Raw genomic sequence first — 16,497 nt, 5'->3', positions numbered from 1 at the left:
GCCAAAAGTGAGTATTGTGTAGAATGGCACTCAGAAGGCTCCCCACATTTTTTTTTCCATGTTATTCTCAGAGATTGTCAGATGGAGAAACTAACAAAAATGGCAGTTTTACTTGTATCATGAATGTATCCTACTGCACTGATGACAGTAGAACATTTGTTTGTTCATACCACAGGTCTTGGTCTCCTGGCTGACAAAAGAAATGCCTTGTAATCTCAAAGTCAAATTAATGGGAATCCAAGGGCCGATAGAATTTGACTGGACAATGAATGGAATGGCTTGATGTGTGCTGCTGTCACATTGTCTCCTTCTGAGGAGAAGGAAAACTCATTTATTTTCACTTCTAACAGAAGACCACTGTTTTGCTTTTTCCTACAATGTTTGTATTCATACAGCTTTTAACAAATAAGCATATAATAATTAAGTCTCCCATACTTTTCCTGAGTAAATGAGAGCAAAAGTTCATAAAATTCAGTTCATACAGAATTATTTTTTTTCCTTAATCCTCATCTAAAATACCATTATCAACAGTGAGCGCAATGAATGGCTTTGAATAGACTCATACTGTGAAATCCACCTGGCTCTACAGAAAATGAAAGGTAAGAGTACAATTTTTTTCAGCAGGAAAGAATTTCATAAAATAACAGGATCAGACATTTAACTTCTAAAGCTTTTAAGCATAATAAAATTGTTATATAAACAAAGTTATCTTAGCCAAAAGGAAGGAAAGAGTAGTAGTTACTTTGTAAAAAAAAATGCATTCACAGCAGAAAACTCTCTTATTCTTTGAGGTTTCATAAAAAAAAAAAAAAACACAAATGTCTTGATTTAAATTATAACATTTCTATTTCAGCTGGGTTTTGATCAATTTAAAGTATTAGTCTGCTAACTAAAAAGACAGTTACTTCTAGGCCTGCTAGTACTCTGGCTAAGCATGTTCTTGCATAAGACTGGGATTTAAATAGTTTTTGGTCGTTGAGGTAGGCACAGGTTATAATAGGCATCCTTGCTCCAGAAGTCCGGGCCCTTCCAACCACACCAGCCCTGGCCAAGAAAAAGAAAAGACACAATTTAAATCTGCTATGAGTTCTGTCTTTCATATCCATTGTTAAATTAAGATCTATCTTACTAAAGGCAGCATCTCTTCTTTCTATATCCCACTGCCTTCTGCTGCTGCAGAGACTAATGCTGTTCTGAAACACTGTCATTCTCACAGTTCTAATTTCTCTTCTCTTGAAGAACTTCTGCCTTCCTTAGAAATTGATCAAACTGAGCTCTTAATTTAAGGTGTGCTGTTGATCATGATTTACTAAATCAGTCCAGCTAAGCTTTTAAGTTTACAGAATAGGAGGTCATTAAATGAGGCGTTTCCAATGCAAAGGAGGGACAGACATACTCTGACAGAGAACATTTGTGCTGCAATAATTCTACACAGTTAGTGACCCAATACATTGTCTTCAGGACCACTACATTTCAGAAACTAACAATAGCTAACATGTATGCAGATTAACTGGGATCTGCACTTCCCATGGGAACCCACTTCTCTATGGAGAACTTACAGAATGGCCAATTTCTAATTGACCATGCATTATATAACAACATCTATGCATTCATAGATATGTGTGTGTACACACGTACATGAAGTCTCACCTTTTCCAAAATAACATGCAGGTCTTCTCCTCCAGTGTAATGTGGGTCTAGAATCAAATATTTTATATGCCCTGTTATTTCATTCCACGCCACTCCTAGTATTGTGTGAGCCAAAACACCTCCACCTAACACAGGAGGAAAACAAATTGTTCATTTTTTTTCACTGAGATTGTCTAAATACACAAGTTGGAAATAAAAGTAGTTGTAATAAATAAAACTATTTTTCATTTTTTTTACTACTGGTTTTCTTGAAATACTCTCATTAAAATTAAGATGTTCTTATGAATGATATTTGCAATGACACCAACATTTTAGATTATTTAAATACGCATACTGGTCCTATGATGAATTTGGATAAAGAATGATATTTCTCTCCTTAAAGCCAGATAAACACTACTCTTCTGAGGAGGGAAATTCTGGGGAACTGCATGATCAATTGCCCATCTGCCGAGATGGAACTTCTAAAGAAGTCAGCTTCTCTCAAGTTCTGACTTTAAAAGCAGCCTCTGAGAACACCATTCAGATTGATTTTTGTTGAGGGAAAAATGAATGAAAAAGATACCAGGCAGACTAAATTGCATGGTTTTCTAGGCTCCCTGGAGAAGAATGTTATTTTAATTCACTGGGGATTTTGACAAGCTCTTGTAAACTACTAGTACCAATGGAGTACTTTTAGTACTCTGAGTACTAATTGAAGTTCACCAGAGGAAGGCCTTAAACACTGACTGGCATTCTGTGATACTCCAGTACTCACCAATCATAACTGGTGTTCCTTCAGTCTTGAAATGATTAGCAAGTTCTCTTCCCTGCAAAGCGAGTTCAGAACCCTGGCTAGGTAAGAAATAGAACGTTGATCTGTCATCAACAAGGCTTAGTTTTTAACTTATCCATCACATTCATTAACTGCACAGGTAACTGATTAGAAAGAGGCTGTTGTGGTTTAGAATTTTTCTGCGCAAATCTCTTGGGACAAGGTGGAAAAAAGCACAACTTCAGAGATTCTGGCTGGGCTACTGAATTCACTATAAGCCTCACTGCCACTGAAGCACCTGGAGTACCCTCGTTCTGTCATGTTTCTGCTGTTTGTCTCACACTGGGGATAGCTAGTAAATCCCGAGGGCTCCCTTCAAGAGATAAAAAAAAGCACCAGACTAGCAACATGTGTCAGCAAGGGGAAGTAACACAACTTCATCAGAGCCCAATAAAAATAAGACACCAATAAAGGTGTTTATACTGATGTGTCTTAAGATAGCTTTCCACTTCAATTACGCAAGCAATTGCAATACTCATATCCAAGCTGCCTTTAAAAACTCGTATCTGAAATATTGTTAGTAATCCAGTCAAAGCAAAACACTGAACTTAGCCTGTTTAATTTCCCTACTTTCCTGTTCAACTCTGCTACAAAGAATAAATCTACATGGAAGAGTAAGCTGTACACATACGGTGTGTACACATTCCATGATTCAGAGCTCACATGCTTCTGAAGGAGACTCATAATAAGGCTGTCCTTCCGAAAGAGGCGACAGAAGCTAGGCAAGGAAATACATACAGGTGTTAACATCTTGTCTTTATATTTCTTCATATTGTCGCTAGCGTTTTTAAAACACAAACTAGGAGTCTGCTTCACCAGTTCCTGGAGAGATGGACTAAATACAGAGTGCAAAGCTGGAACTCTGGGAAATGGGATGGTGCATTTATTATAATGGATTTGGCACCGCTGTTGCTGATGGAGCTGTGGAGCCCTATTTGCATAAAGAAGGAGTTACAGGTGCCAGCTGAAAGTAAGTCCAAGAGAAAAATGCAGCCTTTTTGAGCTGGTCATTGGCACAGGATAGCATGACATCTCTCCTCAGCATGCTAGCGAGGCTGGCATTTCACAGTCCTGACAAACATTGCTGCTCCCTTGCAGCAGAACTGTGAGCAACTCCAAGCAGTTCACAAGGGCACATGTTCTGTATTCTTATGCACAGGAAGAAAAAACTTCCCACTAGCACAGCTGTTATAAATAACAGGTGGATATCTATCTGCAAATACGAGCTGAGGAACAAAAAGATTAAAATTGGCTGTATAAAGCATTAGGAAACATTGAAGAAACAAACTTTTTTCCTACCATTAAAAATATATGTCACCATGGTTACATGTTCATTTTGAATATCCACAGTGGCATTTAGTCTAAATAAATATAACTAATGACTAATACTTTGAATCAAATTTTCATACAGGCTAGGTTAGCATACATTCTCTACTTCATTATTTTTATTTATCACAGAGTGCTCAGAGATTTGTTATTCCGCTTACTGCTGTCCAAGTGGTAGAAATCCAGTAATTTTATTTCCAGTAGATGCTGAACACTATTCTTTTTCTCCTAAATGTATTCATAGGGTTCTTTATTGCACATAAAAGTGTCAGACTGTCAGAGGGGAAATAAATCCCTTGTTTTAATGTCATACAAATCTAGGGTGGAGGGCACTACTTCCAGGCTGCCCAGCAATTTGCCTCAATTCTCCACTGGATGGGGTAATAATTTACTGTCAGTGTGTGCCTCATGATTGATGGACTGTGTTCCTGTTGTTCCAAAAATTGTGTTTGCAGATGGAAGGGAAATAAGCTGAACTGTTGCACATCAGCTTGTAGATAGTTAAGCAGTTTACAGAAAATATCTTTAATAATTACCTAACTACTGAAAATACATGGGTTCTTACCTGACAAATAGTATTTTTGACGTTATTCCGAAGAGTTGATTCAAAACAAGCTGCACCTCAATTGAACCAATCCATTGCCGTGACCCAACAAATGCTGCAGGTTTGTCTCCAGCATCCACCAGGGCCTTTGCAACATTGATACAAAGAAGCAATGCAAAACTCATCAACATAGAGCAGATTATTCCACCAGTTTTTTTGTGTGAAAGAAATAGGCATATAAATACAAATGTTATGACCTTGCCAGTCAAAAGCAAACAGATGGTTACTGAATTCATTCACTGTGGTTTAGTTTTGGCAATGTCACTTGGATGCCAATACAGAAAAGTACCAGTAAGAAGAGAAAATGGAGTTGGGCTCATAGGCAGACTTTGATCTGAGATGCTGAGCTGTGTAATACTTGAGCGTACTGTTTGCAGTGGAGAAGCCACTTCACAGACCTGGATGCCTGGATTTAAGGCATCTCAGAAAAGAACCCAAAAAACAGTAGCCTGAGGAAGAGGCCCTCCACATAACACTGAGACTTGGCATTTAAAATAAACTCTGTTCAGTTTGGAAGCTTATGTGTTGCATGCAATACTTGAGATGCCTTTTCCACTTGGGATATGTAGCCCACAAAGTCTAACTCAAGGCTTCTGCCCTCTTCTAGAAGTCTGACATGCTACAGGAACATACAGATATAAGCTGATTTTACGTTTGGGGATGGACTGAGAAATGCTCGGGAAATTCAGTGTTTCTTTTATTGCTTACATCCCTGTTAGGTATGATGGAAGGCATTTCATTCAGTGAACCAAACTTTGTTAAGATATTAAGTAAATAAATGTAATACAAAATGCTGTTTGTAGAAGGCTGAAAATAACTGTGGTATTTTTTGCTAGGCATACAACTTTTTGTCACCAAGCCTACACTTTTTCTTCAGTGCTGTGAACAGAAATGAACATACTCAAATTCAAAAAAAGAAAATGAAGGAAACGAAGGTTCAAGTAACAGAAGAAGCCTGCTACTTTCAAAGGCAAAACTGCAAAAGAAAGCAGTAAATCAATGCGTAACATCTGGGAACTGCTGTCACTGCAGACAGAAGTCTCTTTTAAAACTGATTTTAATATGACAGATTGCATCCTTTGTTCTCTTTCATTTGGCAAAAATACTAAAAACGTTATAAACAGAACTGCTAGCAGAACACTAATCCAAGGAAATACTTAGAAAACTATTTTAATAAAACTTATTTGTACACAAACATTTGGAGATATCTCTCCTACTATCAATTTTGTTAAAACTAATGGAGTACTATAGTTCAATTTAAGAGGTTAATTTAAAATATCAAACAGAAAATACATTAATCTGTGTATGGGAATTGCTGAGTCCTGGCCTGAACCAGTGATTGAGCACCAGGTGAGGAGGCACGGGTAACCCAGGCAGCACCAGAGCAACCTGAGGCAGACCCTGGGCCCACCCCTCCTCACAGTCATTTAAGGGTTAGCAGCCATAGGTACAGCATCTCTGTTTTGCTGACTGTTCTTGAGATTCTGTTAGCCTTTAGAAGGAGGTAAGCTACTTTTTCCCATACTGCTTTCTCAACTAAATCCTGACCAATACCTTTGCAAGCGTGCTCCCATCCTTGTAGAAGGCACTACTGCACCTTCTGTTGCTGCACAATTTGCCATTTAAAGAGAATTTTCACAAACTTTCCTAGATTAAGTCAATAGGTATAAAAGAATTGATCTGCCCAAGCGTTCTGTACCTGCTGAATTTCCTTGTGTGTTGGTATAGGTGCATCAACGTAACCTTGCTGCTTGAACCAAGAACAGATGGTCTGCAAAGACCGATAAGCGCAGCCCCAGCCGCTGTCATCAATCCGATCTTGCATATAGTGATGGTAACTGTATGTGCCATGCACCAAATAAACCTGCACGCAGACAGATAATACAAATCAATCTGATCGCTGTAGGATCAGTTTTCAGAGGAAGCTGTACTGCTGTCACCTGGACTGTACTTTTAGTTAGGGAGTTATGAGTCTTTAGAAGAACTGAAGGTTTCTTATTTGCCCGTGATCATTCTTCTTTTGCCTATTAAACATCTCTATTCATAGCTTTATTTTCTTGTTTTGGTTCTGAGAACCTTCTAAAATATGTACTACACATGTGAAGTACCCTCTGAAAAGGTGTACATTATTTTATAAGACAGTGCAATTTGGACAGGTGGGAGAATGGAGGAATGTGACATGCTAAAACAACTCCATTTTGTACAGAGAAACTATTTTGCTTAGGAGACCCAGTCAGATAATATCATACAGGTGAGAAAGAAAAGGTATAGAAACAAGTTACTTCTTTTGATGACAAATTTCTAAGAAAATAAAACATTTTTAAGAAGTTACATCTTGATTTAAACTTACCACACCAGACTCAGGACCAGGTGAATTAAGATGTGAATGTGGATTTCTGAGATAGCCATCTTTATATGGTTCATCTGGAAAATGGTAAGCGTTTGCTCTCTTGAAATACGGTCTGTCACACGGCAGGTTGAACAACTCATGCAATTCCTACATGCCAGTTAGAACAAAAATTAAAGAGCACAACTGAAATTTGGGATTAAAAGAAACATCACATTCGTTTTGTCTCTATTATTAATTGTGATCTTAACAAAATAGCTTAGCAAATGTAATTAGCTTGATATTCAGCATGTATGTTTAGTGCTAGACCTTGCCTCTAAGGAAGCTGAGGGAGGCTCACCTTCCATGTGAAGAGCCTGTCATTTCACATGGTCTTGCTACACAATGCTTGCCTCTGTAGACCCATTCAAGACATCCCAAGTAACAAATAACTTATTCAGGTATGATAAAATACACCCTGACATGAACAAATTATGTATTTTTCTCTGTAGCAGTAAGATGTGCACAGTGAATTATAGTCTTAACTAATATTGAAGACCCAAATATGGCAGATCAAAGATCTGCTTATGGTTCAAACTGATTCAATCTATTTTTATGTTGCAATAACAGCTCAAGATTTAACTACATCTAAAGAGATATACTGCCTTTTTTCTACAGGAGTTAAGAATGAAAGGAATTATAAAATCATAAGCTGTCTGTATTACAGGTAAAGGATTTTATGCAGATGACCAAACACTGAGCCCAGCTACACTAGTTAGAGCAACATTCAGCAATCAGTGGATGAAACTGTACAGGAGAGAGAGAGAAGGAAAGATGTATCACCCGTATCTGAGGCCTCTGCAAATGCAAGGAACATTATTAGCATTAGGTTCAATAATACTTTACCTAAAAGAGAATGAAAAATCCCCACAGCTTCTACACATCTGAACAGGGAGATGAGAGGATTGTTTTCAAATTCTAGCTAGGGTTGCTCAACTGTAAGCAACAACACCCCTTGAACACAAAAAAACAACCAGGAAAAAAACACCCCAGTTCTTTCAGGCAACTTGCTACATCTTGGAAGTACTATTTCCAAGATCAAACCACGATCAAAGTAATCTGGAAGTAGGGAACTCAGAGAATCAGAAATATGATACAGATTGGTTTAATCTAAAATAAATCCTATGTAGTTATGTTTCATCACAAAAATGGGATTTGATACATTTTATGAAATTTTTAATAGATCAATTTTACACTACATGTATAATTAAAAAAATCAGGATCTGTTAGTATTACTTCTACACTGGCTAAATGAAAAGCTTTACCCTTGCTTCAGTGATAATAACAGTAAAAATAAAAATTAGGTTATCTTAGTATTTGTTGTATACTGACTACATGAAAACACTTTACCTTTCTATAACTTTCCAGCTGATCATCTGAAATACCTGTAGGGTAGGAAATTGTTACCAGGTGATTTTTTCCTGGTAACATGAAATGAAACTGCTCTGGTACCACAATTGATGTTCCCTTCATGTATTTCATGATGCATCTTTCCATATCAGTTAATTGCTTGTGAATTGCTTTCACCAGGAGATTTTGTACCCTGTGAATTGTAAGGGACAACACTTAACTAGCAGAACAATGATAGTGTCAAACAGAAACAAATCCTATGGGAAAAACAGAAAGAAAGAATACAAAGACTTTGCATCTCCCACCTTCAACTACCCCTTAGCATAATTCTGAGAATACAGTCATCAGATGTACTCATTTTTATACACAGTGACTTGTAAGAATGACAAGAATCTTTACAGTATTTTTTCAGTTCCTTGCTCAGCAATGGCTCTGTGTTATCCCATCTATCAGACAGTGATGAACTGATTTTCTTTTTTTTTTGTAGGTAGCAAAAGGATTGTGGCTCATGAGGATCAAGACTAAGAAGTGTCTACAGGAGTTACTATTGCTTACAGTCAAATTTCAGCATGTGAATACTACATATTCTTTTATTAAATTGATACATGATAATGATAGCTATCCTTTACAAGAAAAACAAAGTGGAAAATAAATAGAAAAAAATTACAAGTTCAGGACAATACTTACTTTCCCCACGTTTCTTCTGGAGAAACAGAAACAACAACATCAACTGGCAATGTCATATTAACGTAGTGGTGCTCCTTATTTTCTCTTTCGATGACTGGAGCCAAAGCATCTAATGAAGATGTCATCTCTAACATGAGGTCAATATTGATTACCTGCTGCTGCACAGAAGAAAGACACCAGCGGTGTATCTCCAGCAATACATTCTCCAAGAGGGCAAAAGGAAAACTGTACAAAGTTTGATATGAAGTTGAGTAATGAAATAACTGGGTTAAAGACTGAAACTTCTGTGTATAGATCTGCACTCATGCTGAGCCTTAACGACTTTAAAGGGTTTTTTCTAAGTTCTTTTCCACAGATAAGGCTAGGGAGGGCAGATTAACAACTTTTAAGTGATGGGTCTTCAGATAGAAATTATGAGTGTGGTGAGACACGTACCATGTCTTGTAGCTTTTTATCCTTTTTCTTGCCAAGCTTTCGTCGGGTCTCATCATCCTGATCAAAGCTGAAGTATCAACAGAAAATTGCATATTCTAGAAATTGCTCTAATCCTTTACAACTTTTTTTCTTTTTTTTTTTTTAATATACTTACTGTATAAATCGTTTTATCTCCTTGCAAGCAGAATCATCAGTCAGCTCTGGAATAGTGTTGATACCATTGTTGGGCCACACATAGACTGAACTGTGGCAAACTCTTAATACAAGAACATCTGAGGACAGCTTATTTGCAAGATCACTGAAAACGTATTTCAATGCACTTTTTGCTGATGCTTCTGAAACACAGTAAGTATAAAATTAAATTCTCTCATTTCTGTCATGGCTGCTGGACTAACATTTCTTTAATTGATGTTTTCATAATGAACATAAGTGCAAGTGCTATTATAATCAGAAAAATGACTGTGAGAACAAAAAGTAAGATAAGATTTCACTTGGCAGGTCTGCCTCAACAAAGGCATACTGTTTTCCTCAGCTTCCAAGTAACAACCTACACTGTGATTTATTCTCCCAACAAGCAAGCAAGCTTCTGTGGATAGAAAAGCTGCTGTATATGCATGTATCTGATCTTTTCAGTAAATCCTGGAAAGATCGAATCAGATCTGCATATCACTGACTTCAGATCATTTTCCAAACAACTGCCCTAAAACATACTAAGTTTTTGGAAGAAGAGAGAGACCAGTTCATCTGCAGACCAAATTTTGGAAAAGATAGATGCGTAACCAAATCAGCCACACTTAGGCAAGCCTGAATCTTAATTACTGGTACAGACTTCTGTCTTTTAGATCTTAATTTGACTTACTAACAGTTTCACACATTCTTTACAACCTGAACCAATGCTGCATATGACAAAGCAACTTCTGCATATTAGGAGTACTGTCTTCCTTACTTACGTGATCAACATGTACTTAGAATGTAGTAAGGAATTAAAAAAGTATCTCACAGAATTAAGGCTGGAAAAGACCACTGCAATCATTTAGTCCAGCCATCAAATGAGAGCCTAGCTGAGGATGGCTTCGATCCATTGACCTTTGGGTTATGGGCCCAGCAAGCTTTTACTGGATGCAATGCCCAGTTGTATTTCTTCAACTCATTAACTTAGATTTGGCCACTATTGACTTCTACACTCAGAGCCCTTAAAAGCTAAATTATTAGGAAAAAAACAAACAAAACTTGTCCCTAGAGATAGCCAAGGTCAGGCAGGAGGGGCTGTGAGCACCTGATGGAGCTGTAGGTGTACTTGTTCAGTGCAGGGAGTGGGACCACGTGGCCTTCAGGGGTCCCTTCAACTCAAATGATTCTATGACCTAGTAAAATGCCAAGAAAACAATTTTGTAAAAGAATCAACGATAGCCTTACAGACGCACCATCAGTAGTTGCTAGCTGAAACGCCAAATCCAAGCCACCTCTTATTCTGAAGAGTATGTCCATGGCTTCCAGAGTTACCTAGGGTCAAAAAAGAAGTCATTAAGTTATTTCAACATGCTTTCTCTCAGGCTAAACTTGACTTCCAACGCCACGGTGTGGAGGCAAGGCCAGTGAATAAGCAGGGAGCCGAAAGGCACACTGGCACATACCTCCCACAGCCATCCTCCGTTACACGAGTGCTGTTACAAGCCGCCCACGAGAGCCGCGGGGTGAATGGCCCTTCCTCGCAGCCACGCCGGCTGCGCGCGTAAGAAAAACAGCAAAGGGGCTCGGCGGGCAACCCTCGCCATGCCGCTAACCGGGCAGATAGGGAGCCCTCCAGCCCGGCCCTCTCTCCCCCCGCCATGAGGTGGCGCTGTGGCAGTTGCCCACCCGCGAGGACCCCCTGGGGGAGGCGGGCTTACCACGTCCGTCAGCGCCGCAGCGGGGGCCGAGCCCGGCCGCATCGTCTCTGCGCAGGCGCATTCCGCCCCGCAGGGAGGAGGCGTGCAGGGCGGTCGCTGTTGCGGGCCGTACCAATGCAGGGCGCGGGGCGGAGGTGGGCTGCTGCGCGCCTGGGGGCGTCAGGAGCCGCGCGCCGAGCCCGCCTTTTCCCGAGGGCGCGAGGCACGAGGCTGTGGTAGCGGGCTTGCGCGCCATGGGGCAAAGAGGGCTTAAAGCCTTATTGAATTAAAATTTGATTGCAGTCCGTTCTGCACGTCCAGCGTAAGCAAAGTGCGCCCAGTGCTGCCACCACGTTTCAGCACGGAGTCTGTATAAAGCGCTCTGCTATTGCACGTGCTTCCAGTGCTGCCTGGTGGCTGTGGTGCTCCGGTGCAGGTGCAGCTCCGGCGCGGCGTTATTCATCTCGTGCTTTCTGCTGCACGAGTTGCTGCCGAGCCCATCTCTCGGACCCTCCTGTGCCCACACAGTTATTTACAAAGGGACTCGTCTGACCTCCTCGCCCTCCTTCCAGCTCTGCTCAGGTACTTCAGCTGTTTGTTTAACACCACCTACGTATCCTCGATTTTTTCCAGCAGTTGGTATATTTCATGACGTTGGTAAGCAGCTTTCCTAACCGACGAAGCAGTTTTTTCAGTGTCAGCTGTGCTGGCTCCCTCTCCGAGGCATCTCTGTGCCCAGCTAATTCTGACCGCACGTCTGCTGCTTTTGGCCCAGGCTATCCGCCCTGTTCACATCCCTTCGTTCCTTGGGCTTCTCGCCCAGGCATTGCCCTGCCTTCTGTCGAGCTTCAGTCAGGGTGATGTTGAGGAAAAACAAACATCTGCTATAAACAGTTTGCGCCGGAATCAAGAAGAAATGGCAAATATGCACTATGAGCAGGTCTTGGGTTGTGGTTGGAGGGCTTTTTAAATTCACAGAATGACAGTCATAGGGGTTAGAAGGGACATAGGGAAGTCACTGAGTGCAGCCCCCTGCTAAGGCAGGCTCCCTGCGATAGGTGTGTTGCACAGGTAGGCATCGGATGGGTCTTGAATATCTCCAGAGAACGAGACTCCACAGCCCCTCTGGGCAGCCTGATCCAGTGCTCCATCACCCTTATCGTAAAGTAGTTCTTCAATTCCATTTCTGCATTTTATCCCAAATTTGTCCACTCAGCGTCCTGTACTGTTAACTGAAAGTGACTAAAATCATTGGTGGAAGTAATCCCCGAGATGAAGGAGGCTTGCTTTTTAGTGAAAATTGACCACTGTTATGGTACTAGGGGGTGTAATGTTACAGAAAGAGCCAGTGATGTATTCAGTACAATCAAGCATATTGGTAACAATGTCCTAGCCCTGCTGTACATAACAAAGTCCACACCTGCACTGGATGTGGAGGAGTACTGGTGAACTCATTGTGACACAGCAATTCTACTTTTTTTTGAGCATAGAATAGGTCACTGTAGTGAGTTATTTAGTTACTTTTTCTGTCATATTTTTAAGATCTGTTCCTCAAAATCCAGACTTAAAAAAAGATATTAAGCCATGAGTTCATTAATTACTTAACGTTTTCCTTAAAGTTTCAAATGCAAGTTTAAGCAACAGTATTTTATTTAGTAGTCTGCTATTCAGTGCTTTTATATACTTTCTCATGAAAAATATTTTAATGAAATCAAATATATTGTAGATTGGCACTTTTGTTTTTCCTTTCAGTTGAGAGCATGAAAGGAGACACATTTGGTCCTTATCTAAGCCATTCTGCTGACCATTATATAATTAAGAAAACTGTGGCTGTCCCATCCAGTAAAGAAGAAAATTCTCCATCCTCCTCATGGACCAAAAAGCAGACCTGTTACAAGTGTAACGACTTTAAATGTCACAAGGTAAGGTGCTTTAATTTAAGTTCATATTTCATGTGTGCAGTCTACCAAAATTCATTAGGACAGCTGTTTACTTTCTATATTAATTGAATAATTGAAGGAATTAATTATTGACAAAAAGATAAGAAATGTGTGAGGAGCCTTGCTTTCAACATTTATTCCTAAACTTTTGTAAGTGTGAGTCACTGAGAAAGTATTCTAGAGACCTTCAAATTAGGCAGTACAGTTATAATTGAAAAATATTTTAAAATACCTTTTCTGACTTAATAAATGTAAAAAAGAAAGAAGAAGAAAAAAAGACTGAGAATACTCCTGTTAAAAAACAGAATTTAGTTTTTGTTTTCATTTATGTTAATGGAATAAAATTGGCTCCTTCTACTGGCAAATGTAATAACTGGTATCTCAGCCTGTGAAGTTTTTGATACAATGGCATTCACGTTAGATCATGACTAACGGTCATATGGTTGTGTAATGTTAGAAGAGATTTATAATGCAGTGGATTTATATAGGTATACAAGGACACTTTCTGCCTTTTAAAATCATACTAAGTCATAACCTTTATTTTGAAATATTTTTCTGTACTTGGCTTTATTATAATTCATGCTGGTAGTCAGGACTGTGTTCTTTAGAATTATTTAAAGAAATCAAATTTAAATGGGATTTCTAAGACTGCGTGTAGAACAGGTAAGCATAGATGTACAAATAGATGTGCATTTGTTTGTGTACTCCACAAGAAACATATATGACATATTTTAGAAATATTTGATTAAAAATTGGAAAACAGTCTTAGAAGAATGTCACAGAATTATCCCTATATCTGTGTCCACAACACAGAGGATATTTCACATTTGTGGTTTGTCTTTTACCTATCTAGTGAGGTTTAAGAAATACACCTTTTATCCACCTGTGGCTGTGGCTGGATGTGGGCCCTTGGAACGATGCATTTGTTGCACAGAATTCTTCCCAGTATAAAAATGAGGACATTATACACATTCATTAATCTGAAGATATTCTATATAATAGCAATCTAGCTGAGTTTCATGTATATCTGTACAGATGAAAACTATATTACAGCTGTACTAACACCAGACATATTAAAGCCACTTTTCCTTCTTGGAAGGCCCAACAGAGTTGCATATTCAAAGCCTACGGCTCATGAGAGCCATATCCAGAAGACTCAGATTACCAGAAAAACAAACAGCAGTTTTATAACATGAAGTTTGTTTCTTTCCAAAGAGGATCTCACAGGTATAAAAGTTTATTTGTAAATGTGAGTAAGAAAATAATTTTAATTCCAGACATCTTGTACTGAAGTATATTGGGAAAGGCCATTCATTAATCAGTCTTAAAATTTGGCTTTTGTTGCAAATACAAAATCATCTGTAATATAATTATATATAGTAGGACAGACAAATCCAGAGTCTTATACCTGGAGAGCAATAACCACATGTCAGTACAGGTTAGGGGCTTAACCTGCTGGAGAGGAGCTCTTAAGAGAAGGACCTGGGTGTCTTGGCGGACAGCAGGTCATCCAGAGCAGGTGAGCCAGGTGAGCCAGAAGTGTGCCCTGTTGGCCAGAAAGGCCGATGGTATCTTGGGGGGCATTAAAAAGAGAGTGCTCTACCCTGGTGAGGCTGCATCTGGAATATGTGTCCAGTTCTTGGCTCCTTAGTTCAAGGAATGAAGACATACTGCAGATGTCTGAACTGTACAATATACTGTACATCCCTGCCACTGATGAATGAGTTAAGACAGTTTTTTATAAATGCAGTTTATTTTGGATACATATTAGAAATAACCATAAAAAAAAGATTATCAGTGGAGGCACTGCAACTTTCTGTGACTTTCCAAGAAAGTAAATGCCAGAAATACCACTGAGGAATGTGACTTATTCTGAACAGTGGCAGCAAAATGTTTCCGCATCCTTTAACAGGCAGTGCCTTGAGAAGAATTAAAAAATCAATGCATGACTTTGCTGCGATTCAAAGAAGTAAAATAACATCATAGAAATGCTACTTTTTGTGAGTTTCAACATGCAGAGATTTTACTGTCGACCTCCTGCTCGTTTCAAGGAATGTGTCTCAGTTGATCATTTTGCAGGTAGCTGCAGAACGTGCACATCAACCGCAGAGGGCGCTACAGCACTTGCGAACTGCTTCTCAATTAGTTCCTATTTGGTACCCTTAGTTCTTATTTGGAAGAAAATCTTGATTTCTTATTTAGGAATTCACTTCTATAAAATGTGTACAATTAAGTTGTCTTTACACATGTGATGTTCTGTGAAGCAGCTGCTCAAGAGAGGGCAAGTCTGCTTAGTCTTTTCAATCTCCTTCAGCTAGGAAAGAAATAGGAGCACCTGTACTTTGCCACGATGCTGCTCTTTGCTTTTGACATTGTGTAGGCCATAAAATGGACTGCAGAATCAGCACAGCAAGTGCATCAGTGTGCTGTCACAGTCTGTTTGATACAGAGAAGTAGCAAGGGAATATATGCTGTTTTACTACATAATCTCACTCTGATGAACACAGTCATAGCATGTTAATTAGCTGAAGAGTAGGTAAAGTAGTTCTGAATGTTTTTTTTAAAACTGAAATCTTGTTGGCTGCTGATTTCCAGACACAGATCGAGAGATGATATAAAATATCAGACATAGAACTGAATAATATTTGCAGCATTTCTATGCAGTATCATTGTTGAATTTTGGACATGCTTGCACTGGCAAGGGAATTGGAACAGAACTTCCCATTTCACTTGAGAATCCTTCTAAGCTGTGTTAATTTCTAAGTAAGCATTCTTTAAATTGGAAAGCCTCGCTACAGGTCCCACATGTGTGTCTTTTTCCCAGAAGAATACTTTCAGCTTCAGATTGCTAAGTAGCACCTGTAACTACCGAGGTAGTTGCTATGTAGTGAGCAAGGCAAGTTTAACTGAGTTCTACCCTGGACCTAGGAGTTGGTTGCTAATGCATTCTGTGCAGAACTTACTTGAGTAAGAAGCTGCTAGGTGTGCTGCCTGTCAGCTCCTTCAAGCAGGCCCAATTAGTAAATGTTCAGGGAGCAAATCATAATTAGGACTGAAGTGTCCCTGAAGCTGTGAAGATAAACTCTAGCTTTTTGTTTGTCATGTGTTGAATAACAATGTGTTGAATTCATATTTATGAAATCAATACTGATTAGAAGTAATTGTAATTCTCTGTTAAATATCTAAGTAAGTGCTTCTATGTACAGAAGCAAACATTATTCTGCAAATTTTAGATGTACGTTGTGCAGAGAGGAATAGACGTTTGTCAAAACCTCCTTAAAACGTGGCATTGCCTTTGTTGTTGTCAGTTATGGGGTTATCATAGAGTCATTACTGTTGGTCTGGCACTGGTTCTTCTTCCATAGGGCCCGGTTCTTTTATCTGCTTCAGGTTACATTCTGAAGTCAAACAGTATTCCTCAGGTGGTCATAGAAGTTAAA

At 39.2% G+C, this 16,497-nt stretch overlaps 1 protein-coding gene and 1 long non-coding RNA gene across 8 annotated transcripts in view; one reads left to right on the top strand and one right to left on the bottom strand.

Moving 5' to 3' along the window:
- Positions 1 to 336: 336 nt before the first annotated feature.
- UFSP2 (UFM1 specific peptidase 2) lies at positions 337 to 11,247 on the bottom strand. Of its 5 annotated transcripts, none has more exons than XM_048942200.1 (12): positions 11,139 to 11,247; positions 10,674 to 10,752; positions 9,404 to 9,584; positions 9,250 to 9,316; positions 8,815 to 8,969; positions 8,128 to 8,320; positions 6,742 to 6,888; positions 6,091 to 6,255; positions 4,353 to 4,477; positions 2,405 to 2,481; positions 1,651 to 1,775; positions 337 to 1,044 (listed from the first exon to the last, which is right to left on the bottom strand). In XM_048942200.1, the coding sequence occupies exons 1-12, from the start codon at positions 11,178 to 11,180 to the stop codon at positions 958 to 960; spliced, it is 1,443 nt and encodes a 480-aa protein (XP_048798157.1). In that variant the 5' UTR covers positions 11,181 to 11,247; the 3' UTR covers positions 337 to 957. The 5 variants fall into 5 exon arrangements, with proteins under 5 accessions (XP_048798157.1, XP_048798156.1, XP_048798159.1 ...); XM_048942199.1 differs by having other exon boundaries at positions 8,815 to 8,972; positions 9,404 to 9,581; XM_048942202.1 differs by having other exon boundaries at positions 340 to 1,044; positions 8,815 to 8,972; positions 9,404 to 9,581; positions 10,674 to 10,760; positions 11,139 to 11,243.
- Positions 11,248 to 11,377: 130 nt separating this feature from the next.
- Positions 11,378 to 16,497, top strand: part of LOC125692101 (uncharacterized) — a 208,112-nt gene continuing 202,992 nt past the window's right edge. For all 3 annotated transcript variants that reach the window (XR_007376454.1, XR_007376453.1, XR_007376450.1), the window contains exons 1-2: positions 11,378 to 11,699; positions 12,870 to 13,039. This is a non-coding gene — a long non-coding RNA (uncharacterized LOC125692101). The remainder of the gene's footprint in view (positions 11,700 to 12,869; positions 13,040 to 16,497) is intronic.

The sequence above is a fragment of the Lagopus muta genome, chromosome 4 (genome assembly GCF_023343835.1).
Source record: "Lagopus muta isolate bLagMut1 chromosome 4, bLagMut1 primary, whole genome shotgun sequence".
Lineage (NCBI taxonomy): Eukaryota > Metazoa > Chordata > Aves > Galliformes > Phasianidae > Lagopus > Lagopus muta.
This window is presented reverse-complemented; position numbering and strand designations above follow the sequence as displayed.